Source organism: Microcaecilia unicolor, chromosome 10 (genome assembly GCF_901765095.1).
Source record: "Microcaecilia unicolor chromosome 10, aMicUni1.1, whole genome shotgun sequence".
NCBI classification, from domain to species: Eukaryota; Metazoa; Chordata; class Amphibia; order Gymnophiona; family Siphonopidae; genus Microcaecilia; species Microcaecilia unicolor.
This window is the reverse complement of record NC_044040.1, coordinates 14,621,267-14,644,940: the sequence shown is the minus strand read 5'-3', so window position 1 is coordinate 14,644,940 and position 23,674 is coordinate 14,621,267. Positions and strand designations below refer to the sequence as shown.

Genomic DNA, 23,674 nt, shown 5'->3' with positions numbered 1-23,674 from the left:
TCAACAGAATTGTGTACCTTTTTATTTTATAAGCATCCCTGGGTCCTCATTGATGAAAGGTCATTAGAAGGGGGAGGGGGTGTTTGACTCTGCCTCCACAATCGAGATCCTTTCTACTTGTAATGGTTATATCATGCTGTTCTTAACAGTGGTCAGTGACGGTATAAACTATGGACTGTACACGTGTTGCCTGAGTCTGTGGCTCACAGCACTTGTTTCTCCTCCACAGTCCCTGTAATACTGCTGGTTCGGATTTCAGAGCGCCTGCTGCATGTTAGGGTTCTGTATTCTGCTTCCAAAGAAAGCATTTTGCAAGGCGTCTTGCTCAACCGATGTAAGCTGTCACGGCTGATGCATGCAAAGGTTGGTCACACCTGGCTGCAGAAACCCCAACACAGTTCTATTGCTGTCAGTGGTCTTGAGTGCAGGAAACTCACAACCAGCCATGAGAAGTGACATTTGGATACACTCATATATTAGTATTTTACTAAAGAAAAGTAAAAAAAAAAAAACCAAAGTCAGAATATACGAGAGACACCAAGGTGTCCTCATTTTCTAAGAGAGCCAGGTCAAGTTTAGACAGATTTCAACTGATCCTGGCTAGATCATGTGCACTAGTTTAGCCCCCCCCCCCCCCCCGGGTGCAGCGCCCCCCCACCCCCGGCGAAAGGACCCCCCCCCCCCCCCGGGTGCATTTTTACCTGCTGGGGGGGTTGCCGCGCGCCTGTCTGCTTCGCTCATTCCATGCTCCCTCTGCCCCGGAACAGGAAGTAACCTGTTCCGGGGCAGAGGGAGCATGGAACGAGTGGAGCAGACAGGCGCGCGGCGTGCACCCTGGGCGGACTGCACCCACCGCCCCCCCCCCCCCAGGAACACCACTGTGCATGAGGTAAAATTGTGTGCACTGCCTTCATTGTACACAGACCTATCTCATGCATACCCAATGTAGATATCTTGAAAACCAGATTGGCTAGGTGTGTCCTGAAGATGGAACTGAGATCCGGCAGTCTAAACCAAGGCACTAAAATTCAAAAGCTAAAATCTTGATGATGTCAGCCATTATGTGGATAATGGAGGCAGTTCTATAAAGGAGCACCATGCGTTGGGCATCTCAATGGTGCCCACTGAGCACCAATTGTATAGTGGTATCTGTGCGAGTAGATGCTATTATAAAATGCTAGGGTAACTCAGTATCGGTGCTACCTTACATTTGGGTACCCTCATGACATAATTGATAGCACCTAAATGCCCTGTGGATGTGCATAACTAGGAGCCCCTCTTTTATGTGACCCCTTACAGTATGTACTGTACTAATGCACGTAAATTCCAGATTTCTCAGCACCTATGCACATGGAGTGGAGGAGTAGCCTAGTGGTTAGAGCGCCAGACTTGACATCAAGGGGTGCCTGGTTCAAATCCCACTTCTGCTCCTTGGGCAAGTCACTTAACCCTCCATTGTCTCAGGTACAGAATTAGATTATGAGCCCTCTAGGGACAGGGAAATACCTAGTCCACCTGTTTGTAGCTCACCTTGAGCTACTACTGAAAAAGGTGTGACCAAAATCCAAATAAATACCTATGGGAGCCTAGTTATAGAAACATAGAAGCTCGACGACAGATGAAGGCCAAATGGCCCATCCAGTCTGCCCATCCTCTGGTGCTTCAATACTGTGTTTTCAAACTCTAGGAAAGGCAGGTTCCCTGGAATCCTGCAGATCTTGCCTGTCCCTCACTACTGAAAATGTGATAATGAAGCAGCACCCCCTACTGGCAGGGCTGTAAGTGGAGGACTCCCATACAGCTTAGAGGGAACATTGCAACCATCTGCATACCACCACTGAAAATTCACAGGTTTTAGGCACTAAGAACACCCTATTTGCAACTTCTACTACTACTACTTATCATTTCTGTAGCACTACTAGACGTATGCAGCGCAGTACACTTGAACACGAAGAGACAGTCCCTGCTCGACAGACCTTTCAATCTAATTAGGACAGACAAACAGGACAAACAAGAGATAAGGGAATATTAAACTGAGGATGATAAAATAAGGGTTCTGAACAAGTGAATAAGGGTTAGGAGTTAAAAGCAGCATCAAAAAGGTGGGCTTTTTGCTTAGATTTGAAGACGGCCAGAGATGGAGCTTGACATACTGGCTCAGGAAGTCTATTCCAGGCATATGGTGCAGCAAGATAAAAGGAACGGAGTCTGGAGTTAGCGGTGGAGAAGAAGGGTGCAGATAAGAGAGATTTACCCAGTGAACGGAGTTCCCGGGGAGGAATGTAGAGAGAGATGAGAGTGGAGAGATACTGAGGAGCTGCAGAGTGAATGCACTTATAGGTCAATAAGAGGAGTTTGAACTGTATGCGGAAACGGATAGGAAGCCAGTGAAGTGACTTGAGGAGAGGGCTAATATGAGCATAACGACACTAGCAGAATATTAGTCGTGCAGCAGAATTTTGAACAGATCGAAGAGGAGAGAGATGGCTAAGTGGGAGACCTGTGAGAAGCAAGTTGCAATAGTCTAAGCGAGAGGTGGTAAAGGAAAGGAGCACCTCCTCATTTCTCTATAGAATACTAGAGTAGTAGGTCGAAAAAGGCGCATTCCCGTTCACCAGCTATACAGCTAGTGTAAGTGTTCACGCCTAGATTGTGAAATAACAAGCATAGGTGATAGCATTTTATAGCCTACGTGTGTAATTGTGCACCCCACACGTACTCCAGCTAAGAAACTTCACCCATGAGAATGTTCGCCCACAAATTACCCTCCACCGTTTTTACAGATTCTACAGAATAGCTCCCAGCCAGAAAATGGTTATTGCTGCTCTCATGTGTTCATAAGCACAAGTAACTGAGTAGAATAACAGCATTTATACACATTCTTGCTGCCCAAATCTAGGTAACTCCATATAGAATCACCTTCCAAAATGCTATTCTCTATGCTCCCTTAAAAAATTCACCTCTCAGTACTCAGCTGTAATTAAGTACATAAGTAATGCCATACTGGGAGAAGACCAAGGGTCCATCGAGCCCAGCATCCTGTCCACGACAGCGGCCAATCCAGGCCAAGGGCACCTGGCAAGCTTCCCAAACGTACAAACATTCTATACATGTTATTCCTGGAATTTTGGATTTTTCCAAGTCCGTTTAGTAGCGGTTTATGGACTTGTCCTTTAGGAAACCGTCCAACCCCTTTTTAAACTCTGCTAAGCTAACCGCCTTCACCACATTTTCCGGCAATGAATTCCAGAGTTTAATTACACGTTGGGTGAAGAAAAAGTTTCTCCGATTTGTTTTAAATTTACTATACTGTAGTTTCATCGCATGCCCCCTAGTCCTAGTATTTTTGGAAAGCGTGAACAGACGCTTCACATCCACCTGTTCCACTCCACTCATTATTTTATATACCTCTATCATGTCTCCCCTCAGCCGTCTCTTCTCCAAGCTGTATAGCCCTAGCCTCCTTAGTCTTTCTTCATAGGGAAGTCGTCCCATCCCCGCTATCATTTTAGTCGCCCTTCGCTGCACCTTTTCCAATTCTACTATATCTTTCTTGAGATGCGGCGACCAGAATTGAACACAATACTCAAGGTGCGGTCGCACCATGGAGCGATACAACGGCATTATAACATCCTCACACCTGTTTTCCATACCTTTCCTAATAATACCCAACATTCTATTCGCTTTCTTAGCCGCAGCAGCACACTGAGCAGAAGGTTTCAGTGTGTTATCGACGACGACACCCAGATCCCTTTCTTGGTCCGTAACTCCTAACGTGGAACCTTGCATGACGGAGCTATAATTCGGGTTCTTTTTTCCCACATGTATTACCTTGCACTTGCTCACATTAAACATCATCTGCCATTTAGCCGCCCAGTCTCCCAGTCTCGTAAGGTCCTCTTGTAATTTTTCACAATCCTGTCGCAATTTAACGACTTTGAATAACTTTGTGTCATCAGCAAATTTAATTCTACACCAACGGTCTTTCTAAAGACCATCGTTGCCTATCGCCGCTGTTCCTGGATTCTCATTTGTTGAAACAAGTATACAGACTCCTGATGCAGGCCTTCTGGGCGAAACACAGTGTTGTGTTGAGTCATTTTGATTTTCAATAAATACTGCTTCAGTTCAGTACTACTGTGGTCCTGCCTTTGGAGATCCTGGTTTTTATTCCCACTTTCCTCTTTGAGTTTCTCCGTGGGATCTCTTGAGTTTCCACATACGTGGATTCTCTTTGGACTTTTATGTACAATAGGAAATAATTTATAGTTTTAAAGTATGATGCTAAGCTTTGGGGTCCTTTTACTAAGGTGCGCTAACCGATTTAGCACGCGCTAAAATGCTAAGAAGCACATTTTATACCGATGAGTTTCTTAGCATTTAGCGTGTGCTGATATTAACATGCACTAAATCCATTAGTGCACCTTAGTAAAAATACCTTTACGTATTTTTAAAGGAATCATTCTGGGAAGGGTGATCATAATTGGGGTTTGTTTGTTTGTTTTTGAACACTAACTTTTTATTTAAGTTTTACAAAATACAAAAATAACCGTCTCCCAATACAGAAGCAACCCCAAACCATACATGTTGAGGTAAGAAACAAACAATATATTATCCTTATAATTGCAGAGTTAGCATAGCCAGCCTTCTCCAACCAGTCCAACAGACTACACACATCTAGGGTTACCATATGGCTCCAGAAAAAGGAGGACGGATTGAGCCAGCCGGGATTTACTTCCATTGCTTTCAATGGAAGTAATTGAGCCAGCCGAGTTTTACTTCCATTGCTTTCAAAGCAATGGAAGTAAAACCCGGCTGGCTCAATCCGTCCTCCTTTTTCTGGAGCCATATGGTAACCTTACACACATCCCCCACCCCTCCCCCTCCCTATAAAAAATCAACACAAAACAGGACTAGTAACAAGATATCCCTCTAGTCTTGAGGATAAGCGTGAAAGTGTGGAAGCAAGGGCCCAATCAAAATGAGCCGAAAAAGTCGGCACTGAAAGTAAAAGCATCAAGGAAATATCCAAATAGAAAGACAAAGGCATCAGTTCCTGTTACTGGAACCCGAATCTGGCAATCCTTCATCCAGCCCTGCAGGCCTTTGCACAGGGACAAAGTTCTTCATAACATATTTGCTTATCATAAGTAAGGTCAGTAAGGCTATCCTACTTTGCAAAAACCATCTTGCCAGCAACCAAAGTTGTGTCTCTTCATTGTCTGCTTTCATGGTCAGCAGCAAATTCCCCTTACATTACTACATTCATGTACAGTATTCTCCTGCCACACATATCTCTGTTATGACTCCATATCTGCTTGTCTCTCCAACAGAAGGGCAAGCTGACATGAGATTCACATTCTGTGTAATTCTTATTATTTAGCTTCTCAGTGACTCTTAACCTGTTCATAGCCTGTTCACTGAGGCCTAGCTTTGCTCATAATTCTCAGTTACTGTTGTAAAGTTATTTTATGGTTCATGACCTGCATGTCCCATATAAACACCTTCCAGGTCTTAGCTATAGACATTTTAGCAGCCAAGATGAGTACTACTACTACTACTACTTAACATTTCTAGAGCGCTACTAGGGTTACGCAGCGCTGTACAATTTAACAAAGAGAGACAGTCCCTGCTCAAAGAGCTTACAATCTAATAGACAAGTGAACGGTCGGTCCGATCGGGGCAGTCAAATTGGGGCAGTCTGGATTCACTGAACGGTAAGGGTTAGGTGCCGAACGCAGCATTGAAGAGGTGGGCTTTAAGCAAAGACTTGAAGATGGGCAGGGAGGGGGCTTGGCGTAAGGGTTCAGGAAGGTTGTTCCAAGCATAGGGTGAGGCGAGGCAGAATGAGCGGAGCCTGGAGTTGGCGGTGGTGGAGAAGGGTACTGAGAGGAGGGATTTATCCTGTGAACGGAGGTTACGGGCGGGAACGTAAGGGGAGATGAGGGTAGAGAGGTAGTGAGGGGCAGCAGACTGAGTGCATTTGTAGGTAAGAAGGAGAAGCTTGAATTGAATGCGGTATCTGATCGGAAGCCAGTGAAGTGACCTGAGGAGAGGGGTGATATGAGTATATCGGTTCTGGCGGAATATGAGACGTGCAGCAGAGTTCTGAACAGACTGAAGGGGGGATAGATGGCTAAGTGGGAGGCCGGTGAGGAGTAAGTTGCAGTAGTCCAGGCGAGAGGTAATGAGAGCGTGGACGAGAGTTCGGGTGGTGTGTTCAGAGAGGAAAGGGCGAATTTTGCTGATGTTAAAGAGGAAGAAGCGACAGGTCTTGGCTATCTGCTGGATATGCGCAGAGAAGGAAAGAGAGGAGTCAAAGATGACTCCGAGGTTGCGGGCAGATGAGACGGGGAGGATGAGGGTGTTATCAACTGAGATAGAAAGTGGAGGAAGAGGAGAAGTGGGTTTTGGTGGAAAGACGATAAGCTCGGTCTTGGATATGTTCAGTTTCAGGTGGCGGTTGGACATCCAGGCAGCAATGTCGGATAAGCAGGCCGATACCTTTGCCTGGGTCTCCGCGGTGATGTCTGGTGTGGAGAGATACAGTTGGGTGTCATCAGCATAGAGATGATACTGGAAACCATGAGATGAGATCAGGGAGCCCAGGGAAGAGGTGTAGATTGAGAAGAGAAGGGGTCCAAGGACCGATCCCTGGGGAACACCAACAGATAAGGGGATGGGGGTGGAGGAAGATCCATGAGAGTGAACTTTGAAGGTGCGGTGGGAGAGATAGGAGGAGAACCAGGAGAGGACAGAGCCCTGGAACCCAAATGAGGACAGTGTGGCAAGAAGTAAGTCATGATTGACAGTGTCAAAAGCAGCGGATAGATCCAGGAGGATGAGGATGGAGTAGTGGCCTCTGGATTTGGCAAGGAACAGGTCATTACAGACTTTAGAAAGTGCTGTTTCTGTCGAGTGAAGAGGGCGAAAACCGGATTGAAGCGGATCAAGGATGGCATGAGAGGAGAGAAAATCAAGGCAGCGGCTGTGGACTGCGCGCTCAAGTGTCTTGGAGAGGAAGGGTAGGAGGGAGATGGGGCAGTGCAAGACAACTCCCTTGCATTATCAAAGATCCCTGAATAAACAGATCTCTACAATAATGAAATCTGATCTGTTGGAGGTGGGTTGTCAATGTATTAAAGTTCCCTGAAGACCAGGGCTGGTAATCTTTTAGACGGGACAGTGCAGATACGTTTTCCCTCCTACCTTATATAGAGACTGCATCCCTACCCAAGCCTCCCGAAGAGGGCTTAAAAAGATATGGGTTGAGCTTCCAAGGACCCAAGGATCTGTCCCCCAGTGCCTCATTGCTCTGCCCCTCCCATTTCAAATTTCGCTACAGGAATCCATCTTACCCTGCATCTTCCTCATGATGGAGTTTAATTGTCAAAATCTCAAGTTGGTGGTCTAGAGACCTCCATTAATTGAAGGGGATTAAGGCTAGAGTTTTTCTCAGGGCACTGGTCTTGGCAATGGGTTAGCATATATGCACAGGGTTACTTTCTTGAGGGCTCTTTTAATATATTTTTGGCATAACTACAAAGAGAAAAATGACCAAATTCAAGAGGAAATGAGTCTGAAGCTATGCAAAGTGCAAAGGAAAACTTCCTGTCAAAGGTTCTGTAAAAGTTGTACTTTTAAAAATGGTATGACAGTAATATTACAGGGTCAGATGGCAGCAGGGTCTGTTCAGAAGACAAGATGTGAATTTGCATTCACTGCTGAACAAAGTAGGATGAAATAATTCCCTCGTCGCCTCTCTCTGAAGGGCCATCTTTCAAACTCTGCGTAAGGAAGAGTCCTCATATTAAATTAAAACCAGTTAATGGATTCGCTTTTCTTTTTATTTCTTCGCTAAGTGCAGCAAAATTAAAAAGCCGGAATTGATGGTTTTGATGCTGTTCAAAGGCAGGAGGGCTCTGCTGTTTAAATGGATTTATTTGCCAGGGTTTTTGCTGTACTGTGTGTGAACCGTGAAGACTGAAGGGATAGGATATTGGGGTTCTCATCTCGGTATTTGAAAAACTTCTCAAATTCTAGAAAGTGGGATCCTTGTGTCTCAAACCAGGTAGGAGTGGGAGGGGCAGGGGCTGATGGAGGCTTTAGCTGACATGGCCAGTTGAGTTTTCAGGATATCCACATTGAATATACATGACATAAATGTGCATTCACAGGGTTTCCAGTTATGCAAATTTAGCTCACACATTTTTCAATGTGGATTTCCTGATTAGCTGTGAGACAGGTTTGGGAATTCCTGTTCTATTACAGGCATAGTAGGAATCCAGCATGTACCACATCTGTAGACTTGTATGACCATAAATGGCATTAGGTACCCCACCCCTCTGCAATTCCTTTCTTCTTCCATCCTACCCCCCCCCCCCTCCCTCCCAATTAAAGTACTTAGTTGCTGGGAATCTCCAAGCCAGCTGTAGAAATCTGGAGTTTATCTGGATCACCTAAAGCACAGCGGTTAGCAGCTCAAATGGCCACTGTTGCAGTGGCCCCACAAACTGTTTTGCTATGTAGGACTTGAACAGCTGTAGCTGTTAGAGAATATTTCTCACTAAATGAATAATTGTCACGATTGTGGTCGTGACCCCTCTCAGACTCACCTTATTTCCGGCGGTCAGCTTCTGAGCTGGCTTCTGTCTGTTCTTCCTGAGTTAGTTCTGTCTCTGTCTCTGTGTGCTGGCTGCTTCCAGCATGGCTCTGATTACTCAACTATACTGCACCTGTGTGTGTTAAGCCTCTCTGTGCTTCAGTATGCTTTCTGCCTGTGTCTTGGTTTGTGTTCCTCTTGCCCTCTGGTGGCTAGAACCGGTGGCTGCCATAGACTTTCCAGACTTTCTTTCTGGTCCGGTCCAGATATTCCAGCCCTCCAGACTTGGTTTGAAGTTTGGCAGCTAGCCTCACCCGTAGCTGCCTCATGATTCCTGCAGCTGAGTTTCAGCTGCTGATGGGTTTATTATCACCTGGAACCTTCTGAGTTTGCCTTTGCATCGTCTAAGGTCCCTGGTTTGTTGGTGCTTTGTTGCACTTCTGCCTAGTCTGGTTTCTTGTTTATTTCCTTGTCTGTTTCTAGTTATCTGTGTGTAGTTTATCTTAGGTTTATTTCCTTACTTCCCTAGTCTTGTTTCTGGTCTGTATTGTCTCTTGCTTAGTGGCTGCTCTGCAGCTTTCAGTCTTGTCTCTTGCCTGTCAATATTTGTACCCTGTTTTAGTGGCGGCTCTGCAGCTTTCAGTCTTGTCTCTTGTCTGTCAGTATTTGTACCCTGTTTTAGTGGCTGCTCTGCAGCTTTCAGTCCTGTCTCTTGTCTGTCAGTATTTGTACCCTGTTTCAGTGGCTGCATGGCAGCTTTCAGTTCCTGTCCATTTCCTGCTTTGTGTAGTATTGTCTGTCTGTGAGTCCTAGCCCAGTTTCCTGCCTTGCTGCCCATGTATATTCCTTTCCCCTCCGACCCTCAGTCCCTGTTCAGCCTGGTTGGTATCCAGTGCCTGCCCTGTCCGGTAAGTCCTGCCGGCCGCCTGCACCCAGGGGCTCAACTCCTGGGGAAGGGTGGTCAAGCGCAGGTGAAGTCTAGCTGTTTCTGTCAGAGTTCTGCCTTGTCTCTGGTGTGGGGTGGTTTTGCCTGCCACTGCTGCTCCACGGCAGTGGCCCAAGGGCTCAAGAACCTAGTTTCTGCCTTGAAAGCCTGACAATAATCCTGTAATTTAATGTAGGTTGACAGTAGAAACCTGCCCAAAAATGAGGATTATGGGAATCCCGCAAGGATGAAAGAAATTGCTACTGGATTGCCATGGGGATGGAAGATGATGTCACAGGATTCCTGAGGGGATGGAAGAAGTTGCATTGGAATTCCCACTGAAGTATAGTCAAAATCTCTGGTGACACTAGCATGAGGCTTGGAATAAGCTGAATGAGACAATTGGAGCACCAGAATAAGACTTGGAGCACTTGTTGGTTGCATAGTGAATGCTACCCAAAAAACATGTGGGGGGCTGTTGGGGTTGGGAGGAAAGGGAGGGCTAACTAATAGCATCAACTTCTTTGGGTTTGGGCGGTGATGGAGATTAATTGCGGGAATAGGTGGGGATGGAATGGATCTTAGTGGGTACAGGTGGTTATAGATTAGATTCTAGTGGGGATGGGCGGGGATGAGTGAAATTTCTGTCCCCGTGCAACTCTAGTTGACAGCTGGCTCTGACTTTCTTGAGATATCCTGAGTGGAGCTCAGTTGTGTGCTCAAGAAGAGAACAAAGAATACACAGACAACACCCAGTGCAACCGGGGAAGATGAATGAGGAAGAAAATACATGGATGCTGAGATTTTATACATCATCTCCCTCCCTCTTGGATAGGTTTATATGTTTAGCAATTTGGATTTAGCTCATGCCTCTTTAGTGATAGCTCGGTGTGAGTTACATTCAGGTACAGCAGGCATTTCTCTGTCCCCAGAAGGGGTCGATATTCAGAGACGAGGAAGCAGAAGAATATGAATTGAGGTTGCAGGGCAATAGTCTTAGCAGTAACACCAGGAAATATTTTTTCACAGAGAGGTGATGGTTGCCTGGAATGTCCTTCCAGTGGAGGTGTTGGAGATAGAATTTTAAACTGTGTGGCATAGATACAGAAGATTCCTAAATAGAAAGAGGACAGTATCAAAACAAAACTTGATGATAAGCTGCTCCCAGCCATGGGCTCAGATATTCAAAGCTGTCTAAATGCTGCTAAATTTCAAGAGCTGGCTTGTTCAGCGGGGTTTAGCAGGGAAGGAGCTCTCCTGCCCACTACCAACCCTTTTGAGTATTGAACCCTAAGTTTGTACCTGAGGTGGTGAAGAGTTAACTGACTTGCCCAAGATCACAAGGAGCGTTGTTGGGATTTGAACCCTGGGTTCCCTGGTTCTCAGCCTGCTGCCTTAACTGCTATGCTGCTACTTCATTCTCTGATTGTTTGTCTGTATCTAGATCTATATCCATCTAGCTATCTACTCATATATTACCACTAGGTATCATTTCTACAGTGTTCTATCGGTCTATCTAGCCATCCAATGATTATTCTTGCATTGGTTGTGCTGGGAATTTGCTTCTCTGCTTTGCCATGCCTATAGCATCATTGTCAAGTGAAAGACTTTGATATGTAATGCCAAAGTCCTACCAGAGCCAACTCCTCATCCAGTGATAGCAGGTGCCAGTTGAGCTCCGTGTGACCCGCTGTAATTCCTGCTTTTATCCTCCATTGAACTAAAGACATAGATCCTTTGTAAGGCCTTGGCTGAAGTATCTGTGCTGGGTGCCCCCAGTCCCCCACTGAGCACTTAATGAGCCTCCAAATAAACCAGTCTTTCAAACTGGGAATTTAGCTCCTCCTTCCTGGCTAACACAAAGACCCTGCTAGCAGGTTGTGTCAGGACCCATAAAGGAGGTGTTAATAGACTGACACAAAAGAAACACAAGTAAATAAGACTCTGCAATTATAATTTTAATCCAAAAGGTATAAATCAAATATTACAACAAGAAAGGCGATTTAAGAATAAAAAAATGAAACTGGAGGGCATAGAGTTTAAAAGACAAGTTGATGTTTGGTAGACTGACCATGTGACTCCGTAACAGCAGGGAATGACTGAGCTTGGCCTGGTTTTACTTGCATTGCATGAGTGAGCTTGTAATTCGGCTTTGAGTTGATTTGATGCTCTTTGGTCATGCTATATTTTCAACAATCTAGTTATTCCTGTGTCTTGATCTAACTTTGAGTTTCTCCCAGGCTGGTATTGTAGAAATCATATGTTGAGAATGCAATACTGTCACTTCCTGGATAAGTGCTTTTCAGTTTTAGGCTGCATGTTTTTAAGTATCTTTGAAAGATACCACAGTCTTCAATATTTTTATGCTTTAAGGTTATCAATAGAAATCAAACAAAATAAAACATGGAAAAGAAAATAAGATGATACCTTTTTTATTGGACATAACTTAATACATTTCTTGATTAGCTTTCGAAGATTGCCCTTCTTCCTCAGATCGGAAATAAGCAAATCTGAGGAAGAAGGGCAACCTTCAATAGCTAATCAAGAAATGTATTAAGTTATGTCCAATAAAAAAGGTATCATCCAGTGGCGTTCCTAGGGGGGCTGGCACCCGGGGCGGATCGCCGATTCGCCCCGCCCCCCCTGGTGCAGCGCCCCCGCGAAGGAACCCCCCCCCCCCAGCCGGGTGCACAGTAACCTGTTCCGGGGCAGAGAAGAAGCATGGAACAACGGAGGGCAGGCGCGCGTGGCACCCCCCCCCCCCCGGCGGCGTGCACCCGGGGCGGACCCCCCCCCCTAGGAACGCCACTGGTATCATCTTATTTTCTTTTCCATGTTTTATTTTGTTTGATTTCTATTGATAACCTTTAAGAGTGGACTAACATGGCTACCACACCTCTCTATTTAACATGTAGAACCCCAAAGAGTAGCAACATTCCATGTAAAATCCCAAAGAGTAGCAAGATTCCATGTAGAACCCCAAAGAGTAGCAACATTCCAAGTAGAATCTCAAAGACTAGCAAGATTCCATGTAGAATCTCAAAGAGTAGCAAGATTCCATGTAGAAGAAGGGCAACCTTCGAAAGCTAATCAAGAAATGTATTAAGTTATGTCCAATAAAAAAGGTATCATCTTATTTTCTTTTCCATGTTTTATTTTGTTTGATTTCTATTGATAACCTTAAGAGTGGACTAACATGGCTACCACACCTCTCTACTTATGCTTTAAGGGCAATCAATGCCAAAGGACAGGCACTATAGACTAGATTCCATATATCTTGCCTAAAATTTTGGTGCCAAAATGAAATTCACCTAAGTGCATTCTACAAAGTAGGCCTTAATTTAGAATATAGAATAAGCCTAAATTTCTGCACGGTATATAGATTAGGTCGAGCGACCATGACAGTGCCTAACTGTAGGCTTGGCCATTTATGCCAAGTAAAACTTGGTGTAATACCAGCGCCTAAGTAAGGCGCAGAGCAGGTGTATTCTATAAACCTGCTCCTAGTTTTCCAGAATGCTCACAACTTGACCGTTCCATGCTCAAAGCCACATCCCCTTTTTGGAAGCGCGTATTAGAATTTACGTGCACCATTTTGCAGAATAGGCTTAGCGGGTAATGCGCGTAAAGTCTAATGCCAATTAGTGCCGATAATTGCTTGTTAACATCCAATTATCAGCGCTGATTAGCTTGTTCAGCATTATACCGAGGGCAGGTTGGTGGGGATGGTCTGCCTCAGGTGCACGCTGCAGGAGGGTGCAGGGAGCAGCCACGCAGCTGTTGGCTCCATTGGGTCCCTGCTTCTTCTGATGTTACTTCCTGTTCTGGGGCAGAGGGTGCAGGGAACCGGTGAAGCCGACAGCCATGCAGCTGCTCCCAGCACCCCAGGAGGTAAGAGCAATGCACCAAGGGGGGGGGTTGGAGGTGATGCGCCGGGGGAGGATGACGCTGCACCCGGGGGGGGGGGGGGACATTGCACCCGGGGGACGACACTACATCCATACATCCATGGGGGGGGGGGGGGGGGTGCAGCAGTGATCTGCCCTGGGTGGCAGCTGACCAAGAATTACCACTGATACCACTGAGCTTGTTAACTAATTAAGTTATGCACATTGTTATGGAATACTCTTCGATTTCCGCACAGAACTCTTGGCACGATATATAGAATCCAAGGGTATCTGTTTAATAGAAGGAATTTTAAGGTTGTCACTCTCACATGATTTCAGCAATTTGATTGGTTCATACCAATTCAACTTGTTTGCCAAATATATAAAGAAAGGGCAGTGTAAGCAATTTAAACTGTACAAAGAGAAATAGGTAGCCAATACTCTTAACATCAGAGCACTGGCTTCCAGTCTCTGCAAGGACTCCTTATAAACTTCTAAGAATAATGCATAGTACTAGACGCATGGGTCTTCCTTCATTTTTAAGTCAGCTGCTCATTACATACACTCCAAGTTGAGTTCTGTGATCAGCCCAGCAACGTTTACTAATGATCCCGTCTTCTCATCAAATTAAGTCTGTAACTATACATTCTTCTCTTATGTTCAATTGTAGGCCCCTCTCTTTGGAACAAACTTCCTTTTCATCTGCAACTTGAGCGTTCCTATGGAATATTTATGGAAGGTTTAAAAATCTACCCCCCCCTTCCCAATATTCAAACTATTTAACCAGCCAACAACGGCAACTAGCCAGTCAAATGGTACTTTGGCCCACTAAGTGCTAATATTCCCCACGAGATAGCCAGCTATCTCTGCTGAATATTAGCTCTTAATGGCTAGCCGGATGACCGGCTATGTTGCATGACTTAGTTGGTCCACGCCGATATTCAGCATCTGGATGGCTATGTTTGGTGGCCAAATATGGCCATGTCAGTAGATGGAATATCTTTGGCCAGTTTGAAGTTAACTGGCTAGCACTGAATATCGGCTTGGCTGGTTAAGTTCAAAGTAGCCAAAAATAAACTGGTTATTCATTGCCAGTCACCGGAAATGGCCTGGAATTGACTATCTGGGCTCAGGACCGACTACGGGAGTTAGCCGGGCTAAGTCCCGTGGTCTGAATATCGGGCCCGTATTTCTTTTGGAAAACTTTTGCTAATTAAGTTTGTTGCTGCTGAGGCGAGTGACTCTGGTGTGCAGGATCTCAGAGCTGTTTTCTACTCATTCCTTTCGCACTCGATTAATTATTTTTGTATTGTAAACCGCATAGATGTGTTCTCGATATGTGGTATATGAAATTAAATAAAACTTTAAACTTACGTGCATCACGTGGCAGGCTTGAGTGCACCAGCTTACACTTGCTATTGACATAGCGGAAGAGGGCGTGTCAATGCCAAAGTACGCTAGTATTCTCTAATGGAATCTTGGTGCCAAGATACCGTTGTAGATTTGGTGCTAGGCATATGGCACTGGGATGCCTAAACTGAGGTGCTAATTTATACACTCGCCCCAATAACTTTTGTGCTCTTAAATTAAGATGAATTTTTAGCTGAAAACATAGAGGGGCATAATCGAACGGGGACAACCATCTCTAAGGGATCCCATCTGTAAGGACGGCGCCGCGAAGGGGCGGGGAAACCAATATTATCGGAACAAGATGGGCATCCATCTTTTGTTTCGATAATACGGTCGGGGACGCCCAAATCTCAACATTTAGGTCGACCTTAGAGATGGGCGACCTCGGTTTTCACCGATAATGGAAACTGAGGACGCCCATCTCAAAAACGACCAAATCCAAGGCATTTGGTCGTGGGAGGAGCCAGAATTCGTAGTGCACTGGTCCCCCTGACATACCAGGACGCCAACCGGGCACCCTAGGGGGCACTGCAGTGGACTTCCTAAATTGCTCCCAAGTCCATAGCTCCCTTCCTTTGTGTGCTGAGCCCCCCCCCCCCCCCAAAAAAAAACACTACCCACAACTGTACAAAACTACCATAGCCCTTATGAGTGAAGGGGGGCACCTACATGTGGGTACAGTGGGTTTCGGGTGGGTTTTGGAGGCCTCACATTTACCACCATAAGTGTAGGGGGGGGGGTTGGGCCTGGGTCCGCCTGCCTGAAGTGCACTGCACCCACTAAAAACTGCTCCAGGGACCTGAATACTGCTGTCAGGGAGCTGGGTATGACATTTGAGGCTGGCAAAAAATGTTTTTTTGGTTTTTTTTTGTTGGAGGGGGTTGGTGACCACTGGGGGAGTAAGGGGAGATCCTCCCTGATTCCCTCCGATGGTCATCTGGTCAGTTCGGGCACCTATTCAAGGCTTGGTCGTGAAAAAAAGGGACCAAGTAAAGTCGGCCAAATGCTCGTCAGGGACGCCCTTCTTTTTTCCATTATCGGCCGAGGACGCCCATCTGTTAAGCACGCCCCTGTCCCGCATTCGGTACACTGCCGACACGCCCCCGTGAACTTTGGTCGTCCGCGTGACGGAAAGCAGTTAAGGGCGCACAAAATCGGCTTTCTATTATGCCGATTTGGGCGACCCTGAGAGAAGGACGCCTGTCTCCCGATTTGTGTCGGAAGATGGGCGCCCTTCTTTCGAAAATGCCCCTGATAGACTCCTAGATTTGGCTAAGAGCAGTGGCATACCTACCTTTTTTGCCACCCGGGGCGGAGCAGCCGCCTCCTCCAGGTGCATCACATCCCCCACCCTCCCTCCTCCGAGCAAGGGGGTGGCTGAGCAGTCCTGCCCCAGAACAGGAAGTTGATGTCAGAGGGAGCAGAGGACCGGCTGAGCCGACAGCGCTCAACTGCTCGGCGCACCCCCAAGCTGTCAGCACCCGGGTCGGACCGCCCCCACCGCCCTGCCCTTGGTACGCCACTGGTTGAGAATAAAAATTCTTTAGTATTTATGTTTGAAAACCTTGTTTGTCTTGGCCGGCTCCATATGTGCTTTCCATGATGTGTCTTGTGATTTTTGGACCCTCTCTTTGCTTTTGTTCTTCTTACCTGTAGGATAATCGCAACTCTGAGAACACCGAACTGAAACCAGTTTACTGAGCCAGAAAGGAATTGTCTGGCTTAGCACAACAGTGCAGCTCACAAACCTGGCTATTAGGCTGATCTAACATAGCATTTTTATCTTAACCAGAAAAACAGCTAAACCAAAAGAGAGATCTTTTTCAGTATCTTGTTTCAAAAAGAGGGAATCCTCATACGTCTGCATCCTTATATTTGTTGTGGAAAGGTTTATTCTCTCTGGACACATGTCGTGTTGTGAAAAATAAGGTTCTTTCTTATGCATTATTGAGACAGCTTTACAAATGCAAGCTTCCAGCTGTTGTTCATTATTCAAAATTTCATTTTTCTTTGTTTATTTGCAATGGTTTCTTTATGGAATGGGGAGACACTGGTGTCTGCCACAGCACAGACAACTAGTTAGAACTCCTGAGTCACTTTGTGCAATATACAACACAGAATTCCCTAAGACAGGCAGCGGTAAATGCATTTTCATATCTGAGAGATGAACAATGTTCTCGTATTTTAATTTAGAGAGCTGGTACTGTGTACGTCAGCCACAATCCAGGGACTGACAGGAAACTCTGCTCCTCTGTCACCATGGAAATGGCTTTTACCATCTCAAAACATTCTTGTTTAACAGTTAGCTTTGATTTCTCCTAGGTTCATCTGTGTTAGGTTCATCTTGCATTTAGGAGATTTTGTGAGGAATTGCCTAGGTAAACCCTAGTTCCCCTTGAGGCACGTCCTCCCTGGGGGTCACCTCAACAGAGCTGAGGCTAGAAAGCATAGGCTGGACAGCCTGGCCCAGATCAGGAAGAATAAAACTTTTGAGTAAGGGAAAGTCAGAAAGACCTGGAAGTAGCTGAAGGAAGACTCTAAACCCTTCCAGTCAGTGCCGGTGTTGGGGGAGGGGGGCAACGGAGGGTTAAGGGGTCCTTTTACAAAGGCACGCTGAAAAATGGCGGTAGTGTAGGCACGGGTTTTGGGGGCGCGCCGAGCCATTTTTTAGCACGTCTGTAAAAAAGGCCTCTTTTTTTTTTTACTCCCGAAAATGGACGTGCAGCAAAATCAAAGTTGCCGCACATCCATTTTGGGTCTGAGACCTTACCACCAGCCATTGACTTAGTGGTAAAGAATCTGGGCGGTAATGACCTATGTGAGTCAAATGCCACTTTGCACGCCAGAAAATAAAAAATATATTTCTGACGCGCGTCAAAATTGAAATTACCACAAGGGCCACGTGGTAACTGGGCAGCAACTCCAATTTGGGGCCCGTTCGGTGCGCATAAGCGCCTACACGGCTTAGCAAAAGGGCCCCTAAGTGACTTGACCAATATCACTAGGAGACGTAGTGGGAATTGAACCCAGGTTCCCAGGTTCTCAACCAACTGCACTAACCATTAGACTACTCCGTCACCTCAGTGTCGTTTCCATAAATGGCTTATGAGAATCAGTTGCTACTGAACATACAACAACATGGGTACAAGTCATGCATTTTGATGTACTGCTTTTTTTTAGTACAACCAAAGCAGCTTACATATTATATTCAGGTATTTTCTCAGTCCGTAGTGGACTTATAATGTAAGGGGGGAGGGGGTGTATCAGAGGGTTGAGGGGCCCTTTTAACTAAGCCGCCTAGGTGCCTACGCATGCCTAATGTGTGTCAATTTGAAATTACCACCCGGCTACCGCTTGGCCTGGGCAGTAATTTAATTTTTTACATGCATCCACTACACGCAAAGGAAAATAACTTTTATTTTCTGACGCGTTGCGCTAACCGAGCTGTAAAAGGCATTCATCGTTCATAGATCATTACCGCCCGGTTAACGCATGAGACCTTACCACTAAGTCAATGGGTGGCGGTAAGGTCTCAGAACCAAAATGGATTCACGCCAATTTTTATTTTGCTGCACATCCATTTTCGGTCAAAATCTAATAAAGGCATTTTTTTACAGGTGCGCTGAAAAATGGATCTGTGCATGCCAAAACACACACTTACACTAGTGTAGGCCATTTTTCAGCTCACCTTAGTAAAAGGACCTCTAAGTGACTCACCCAGAGTCCCAAGGAGCTGAAGTGGGAATTGAACCCAGTTCCTGACCCAATGCCCTAATCATTAGGCTACAGAATGAGGAAAGAAGGTAACAGAAAAGTGTGTGAGGGGTGAGTGAGACATGGGAATAGAGGGGAGGGGGAAAGAGTGGGAAGAAAGCAAGATGGTGGGAAGGGGGGGTACAAGAGCAGGACGAGAAAGGAGTGAGAAGGAGAGAGATTGGGGTTGACAGAAAATGAGGAGGGGAGGAAGGAATCCAGGAATGGTGTAAGAAGAGCAGAATGAAGAAAAGGATGAGGAGATGAGAAGGGAAAATAGTAGAAAGTGATAGAAAAAGAAGGAAGAAAAGTGTTAAAGTGTTTACTGCTGAATAAAAGAGATAAAGAAGGAAGAGAGAGAGAACTGAAAAGAAAAATGGAAGGGGACAACGGAGACAGAAAAAAAAATGAACTAGAGAGAAGGGCAGTGAATGGGAAAATGGTGCTTAACCAGATGCTGCAAATGTATGTGGAGGGTGTGACCTCTGGGACCTTGTCTTCTGGAAATCCACTCGCCAAAGAACTTCTGTTGGTCAAGCGCAGAATCCGCACCCCCCCCCCCCCCCCAGAAGATAACTTTGTTTTCTTTCTTTTCTCTTGTCTTAGTACTCTTATGAAGGAATGGATATTAATAGCCTGCCAGTGGAGTTGACGGTAGTGTGGAATGGGGATTTCAGCATTGACAACCCAGCCCAGAACAAAGGTAAAGCATCGTTTCACTTTGTCCTTGGAAGTGGTAACCTTAGCAACAGGCCGACTCTTTTTCACAACCAAGAAAGCACCAATTGGGTTTCCTTCACATTTCTGTTTAATGATTTCTTTGTTAATTCAGGGGGGTAGTTATCAAGCTGCGTTAGAGAACTAACCTTCATTATTTGTGCTTTAACATTTATTATTAGGCTCAAATGCAGCAATATTTTGGTTACCCCAAAATAATGAGGTGCAAAACATGCAAATGCATGTAAATCAAATGATTACTATGTAAATACTACAATGTGGCTTACTACTACTACTTAACATTTCTAGAGCGCTACTAGGGTTACGCAGCGCTGTACAGATTAACATAAATTGACATAAAGGACAGTCCCTGCTCCAAGGAGCTTACAATCTAAAGGGCGAAATGTCAAGTAGGGGCAGTCCAGGTTTCCTGAATAGAGGTATGATGGTTAGGTGCCGAAGGCGAAATTGAAGAGGTGGGCTTTGAGCAAGGCTTTGAAGACTGCCAATAGTAGTGACCAGAGCACCCCTACCCCCCACCCCAGGCCCTTTTGAAGGCTCTCCTGGTGTCTAATGGTGTAGGTGCAGGCAGGAGTAAGCTCCTGTCCTTGATAGTGCCTTCATCCAAATGGTGCCAGCGACCCCTACTGGTAGTCTTGCAGTACTTCTACTGGAGGTCATGTTTCCATATAAGGAATATATTGGCAGTACCGTGAGAGTACTACTAAGGATCACCAGCACCGTTTTGGGTGAAGGCACCGGTGAGGGCAGGAGTGAATGGGGATTGCCCCAGGAAAGGGGGCTTGGGGCAAGGGCTACTGCCTTGAAAGGGGGTCCTCAGATTGAGGGAGGAGCAATTTTCAGGAGGGTGGGGGGTTGGGCACTAGGGGAGCCCTTTGGATTGGGGAGGCTGGTTATGGCACCACAAGAATGGAGCCTTGATTGGTGGTAAGCCTAAGAGGGGCCTTCAGCCTTGTGGGTGGGGGGAGGGGCGGGGGCGCTTAGGCCACCATTATTGCTGATGGGTGCTGGCACCTTTAACATGCAGTCTGAGTGTGCCGGATCACGGCTTGGCAGTTTGATGCTCATAGACCCATGGAATAGCACTGCTTGTGAGGTGGCTCGCAATCAAGTAATTCATTGCCTAGTGGTTAGTGCAGCGGACTTTGATCCTGGGGAACTGAGTTTGATTCCCACTGCAGCATCTTGTGACTCTGGGCAAGTCACTTAACCCTCTGATACCCCAGGTACAAATAAATACCTGTATATAATATGTAAACCGCTTTGAATTTAATTGCAAAAACCACAGAAAGGCGGTATATCAAGCCCCATTTCCCTTTCCCTATTTGAGATTCTACATGGAATGTTGCTACTATTTGAGATTCTATTGCTACTATTTGAGGTTCCACATGGAATGTTGCTAGTGGAGGAGTAGCCTAGTGGTTAGTACAGCAGACTTTGATCCTGGGGGAACTGGGTTCAGTTCCCACTTCAGCTCTTTGTGACTCTGGGCAAGTCACTTAACCCTCCAATACCCCAGGTACAAATAAGTACCTATATGTAAACCACTTTGAATGTAATTGCAGAAACCACTGAAAGGCAGTATTCAATTCCCTTTCCCTTGCCCTTCATTTGCCACAGGAGTCAAGGCGTAGTAAAAACTCACCTGTTACCGCACCTTGATAACTTCCCCCCTCAGTGTCTTTTGTAAATTCCATGTTTTTGCACATCATGTTACTTTGCGTAATTGAGCAGTCTGTCTTGCGCGCTACCTCTTCCTGGTCTGCGCTTGCTCTTTTATAGGGTGATTTTTAAGTGTGGTTGAGCTTATGCATGGTCATGCTCTTCTTCAGTGATAGATGCAGTGGCAAACAAGGTGAGGGGGGGGGGGGAGGCTTGTCAGGGGCTATTCTGAGAAAACTGAAGCAATAATGAAAAATAAGATATAACGGAATTAGAAAAGGTTCAAAGAAGACTAAATGATAAAAGGGATGGAACTCCTCTCGTATGAGGAGCTCACAATCTAAATAGGACAGACAAACAGACAGAACAACTGAGAGGTAAGGGATAAAAGGTACAGGGCAAGTGAGTAGTGGTTAGGAGTCGAATGCAGTGTCAAAGAGGTGGGCTTTTAGCCTGGATTTGAAAACGGCCAAGGACGGAGCTAGACGTACAAGCTCGGGAAGTCTATTCCAGGCGTGAGGTGCAGAGTCTGGAATTAGCAGTAGAGGAGAAGGGGGACAGACAGGAGAGACAGGCTACCATTAAGACATCATTTTACCACTAACTTGTGCTATTTTAGCACAGGTCCCATTTTAGGCAATGAGACCTAGTTACTAATAACTGGGGTTAACAGTAAAATAGTGTCTTAACGGTCGCCCACATTGATAACTTCCCCCTTTAAAGAAAAGAGCAATGTCTGTAGAAACTGAAATCACTACTATATGTAATAAAAGTGAGCCAAGTATAGGACAGTCAAGCCATCATGGAGCACTGACAGCAGTTATGAAAGTTAAGTTTTTTTTGTATAAAAAGATTTAGAGTCACAATTAGAAGAACAAGGTATCTGTTAGGATTAAAATGCTTTACAGAGTTTTAATGACTTGAAATTGGGGTGTTTTTAATGCCAGTGAGTCGCCTTGAAAAATCCTGACACCTATAAAAATAAATAAAAGGTGGAGGTATGGTTCTGAGACTTTTTTCTCCTCCCCCCCCCCCCCCCCCCCCCCAATTTTTGTCTTACTCTATATTTAAATTGTATGTTTAAGTACATAAACTGGACATTTGAGTTAGAATTGTGAGATATATACAGTCTCTTTCATTCTCTATTGGTATTGTGGTTACTATTCAGTATTGAAATGAGGTATTATGACCTCACAATATCAACTCTGGTTACTTCTATATATAATAAAAATGAGCCAAGTATAGGACAATCAAGCCATTGTGACATCACTGATGAGGTTGGCTCTTAGGCCATGGTGGAATGAGGCATTATGACATCACAATATCAGCTTTGGTTATTGGAGACTGAAACTATTCACACTAAGGGGGGGGGGGGGGAGTTATCAACATGTGTTATTTTACTACAAACTTGTGTTGTTTTAGAACAGGTTCCATTTTATGCAATGAGACCTAGTTACAAATTGTAAAACAGCACATTTTAACGGTAACCACGTTGAGAACTTACTGCCTTATTGGTAAAATAACTCATCTTAACCGTAGCCCATGTTGATAACTTCCTCCCCCCCTTAGTGTGAAGTTTCAGTCTCCAATAACCAGAGCTGATATTGTGATGTCATAATGCCTCATTCCACCAATGCCTAATTGCCAACCTCATCAGTGATGTCACAATGGCTTGATCGCCCTATACTTGGCTCATTTTTACTACATGTAGCAGTAACTCAGTGTGTTAGTGCATCTTAAACAAATTAAATCAATAATGTGATGTAATTTATTTACACTTAGACCGCTTAATGCCAACATTTAGTCCAAAGCGGTTTATAGAAGAGAATGAAATACAACAAGGAAGAAAAATTATTAAAAGCCTAAATAAGACATTTTTGAAACAGATATATTTTTAATTGTTTATGAAAAGAAACATAAAAATATACCCGAGTTAGAAAAGATGACAAAGCATTCCAATTATGAATCCCTTGATAAAAAAAACAGACCTTTTGTAAATCCTTGTATATCGAATAAACTTAAATGATGCAAAACGTAAACTAGAATTGTCTTTTAATCTAGACAAATGTCTGACCGAGAAATGAAAGATCAGACATCGACTGTGAATTAACATGTAGTAAGTCAGTTATATGTTGAAAAGTTCTAACGTATTGACATTTTTTTATTAAAATAAACATATGAAACAAAGCTGTAAAAAGTTCAAGATATCAGGAACTAGTCTAAGTTACAGGATGTGCAGCAAGCTAATGTTAGAGCTTTCCATTGCCACTACTGCATCAAGGGGTTAATTCTATAGCTGTGTCTATTTGGAGCCTATTCTTCAAAGAAAAGTAGGCACCATTAGAGGACAAATACGCATCCGTATTTTAGGCGAGACCCCTGTTCATCAGCAACAAACTTACAAAGGTCTTTTTAAAGACCATATTCATTTCAACCTCTGTTGACCTATTGGATGGTTTTAGACTCCAAAGGGAAGCATTTATTGGTGGTTGTCGAATCTTCAACCACCAATAAAGTTTGTCCTTTTGAATCCTTGAAGTATTGCTGGTTTGTTCTTGGAAAGCCATTGTCTACTTCCTACTGTTGTCATGTTTTATACTTCCTGTGGGATTGCAGTGTTCTTCTACTTCGGTGGACCACCTTTCTGCTCTCTCTGGCATTTAGACATAAGCACTTGCACCAGCTGTATGGCTGGCA

At 45.0% G+C, this 23,674-nt stretch overlaps 1 protein-coding gene across 1 annotated transcript in view; it reads left to right on the top strand.

Moving 5' to 3' along the window:
• Positions 1-23,674, top strand: part of LOC115478998 (plexin-A4-like) — a 950,498-nt gene that overhangs the window by 673,849 nt on the left and 252,975 nt on the right. Inside the window, 1 exon segment of the mRNA XM_030216702.1 lies at positions 19,184-19,280. Coding sequence (XP_030072562.1) covers positions 19,184-19,280 — 97 coding nt within the window.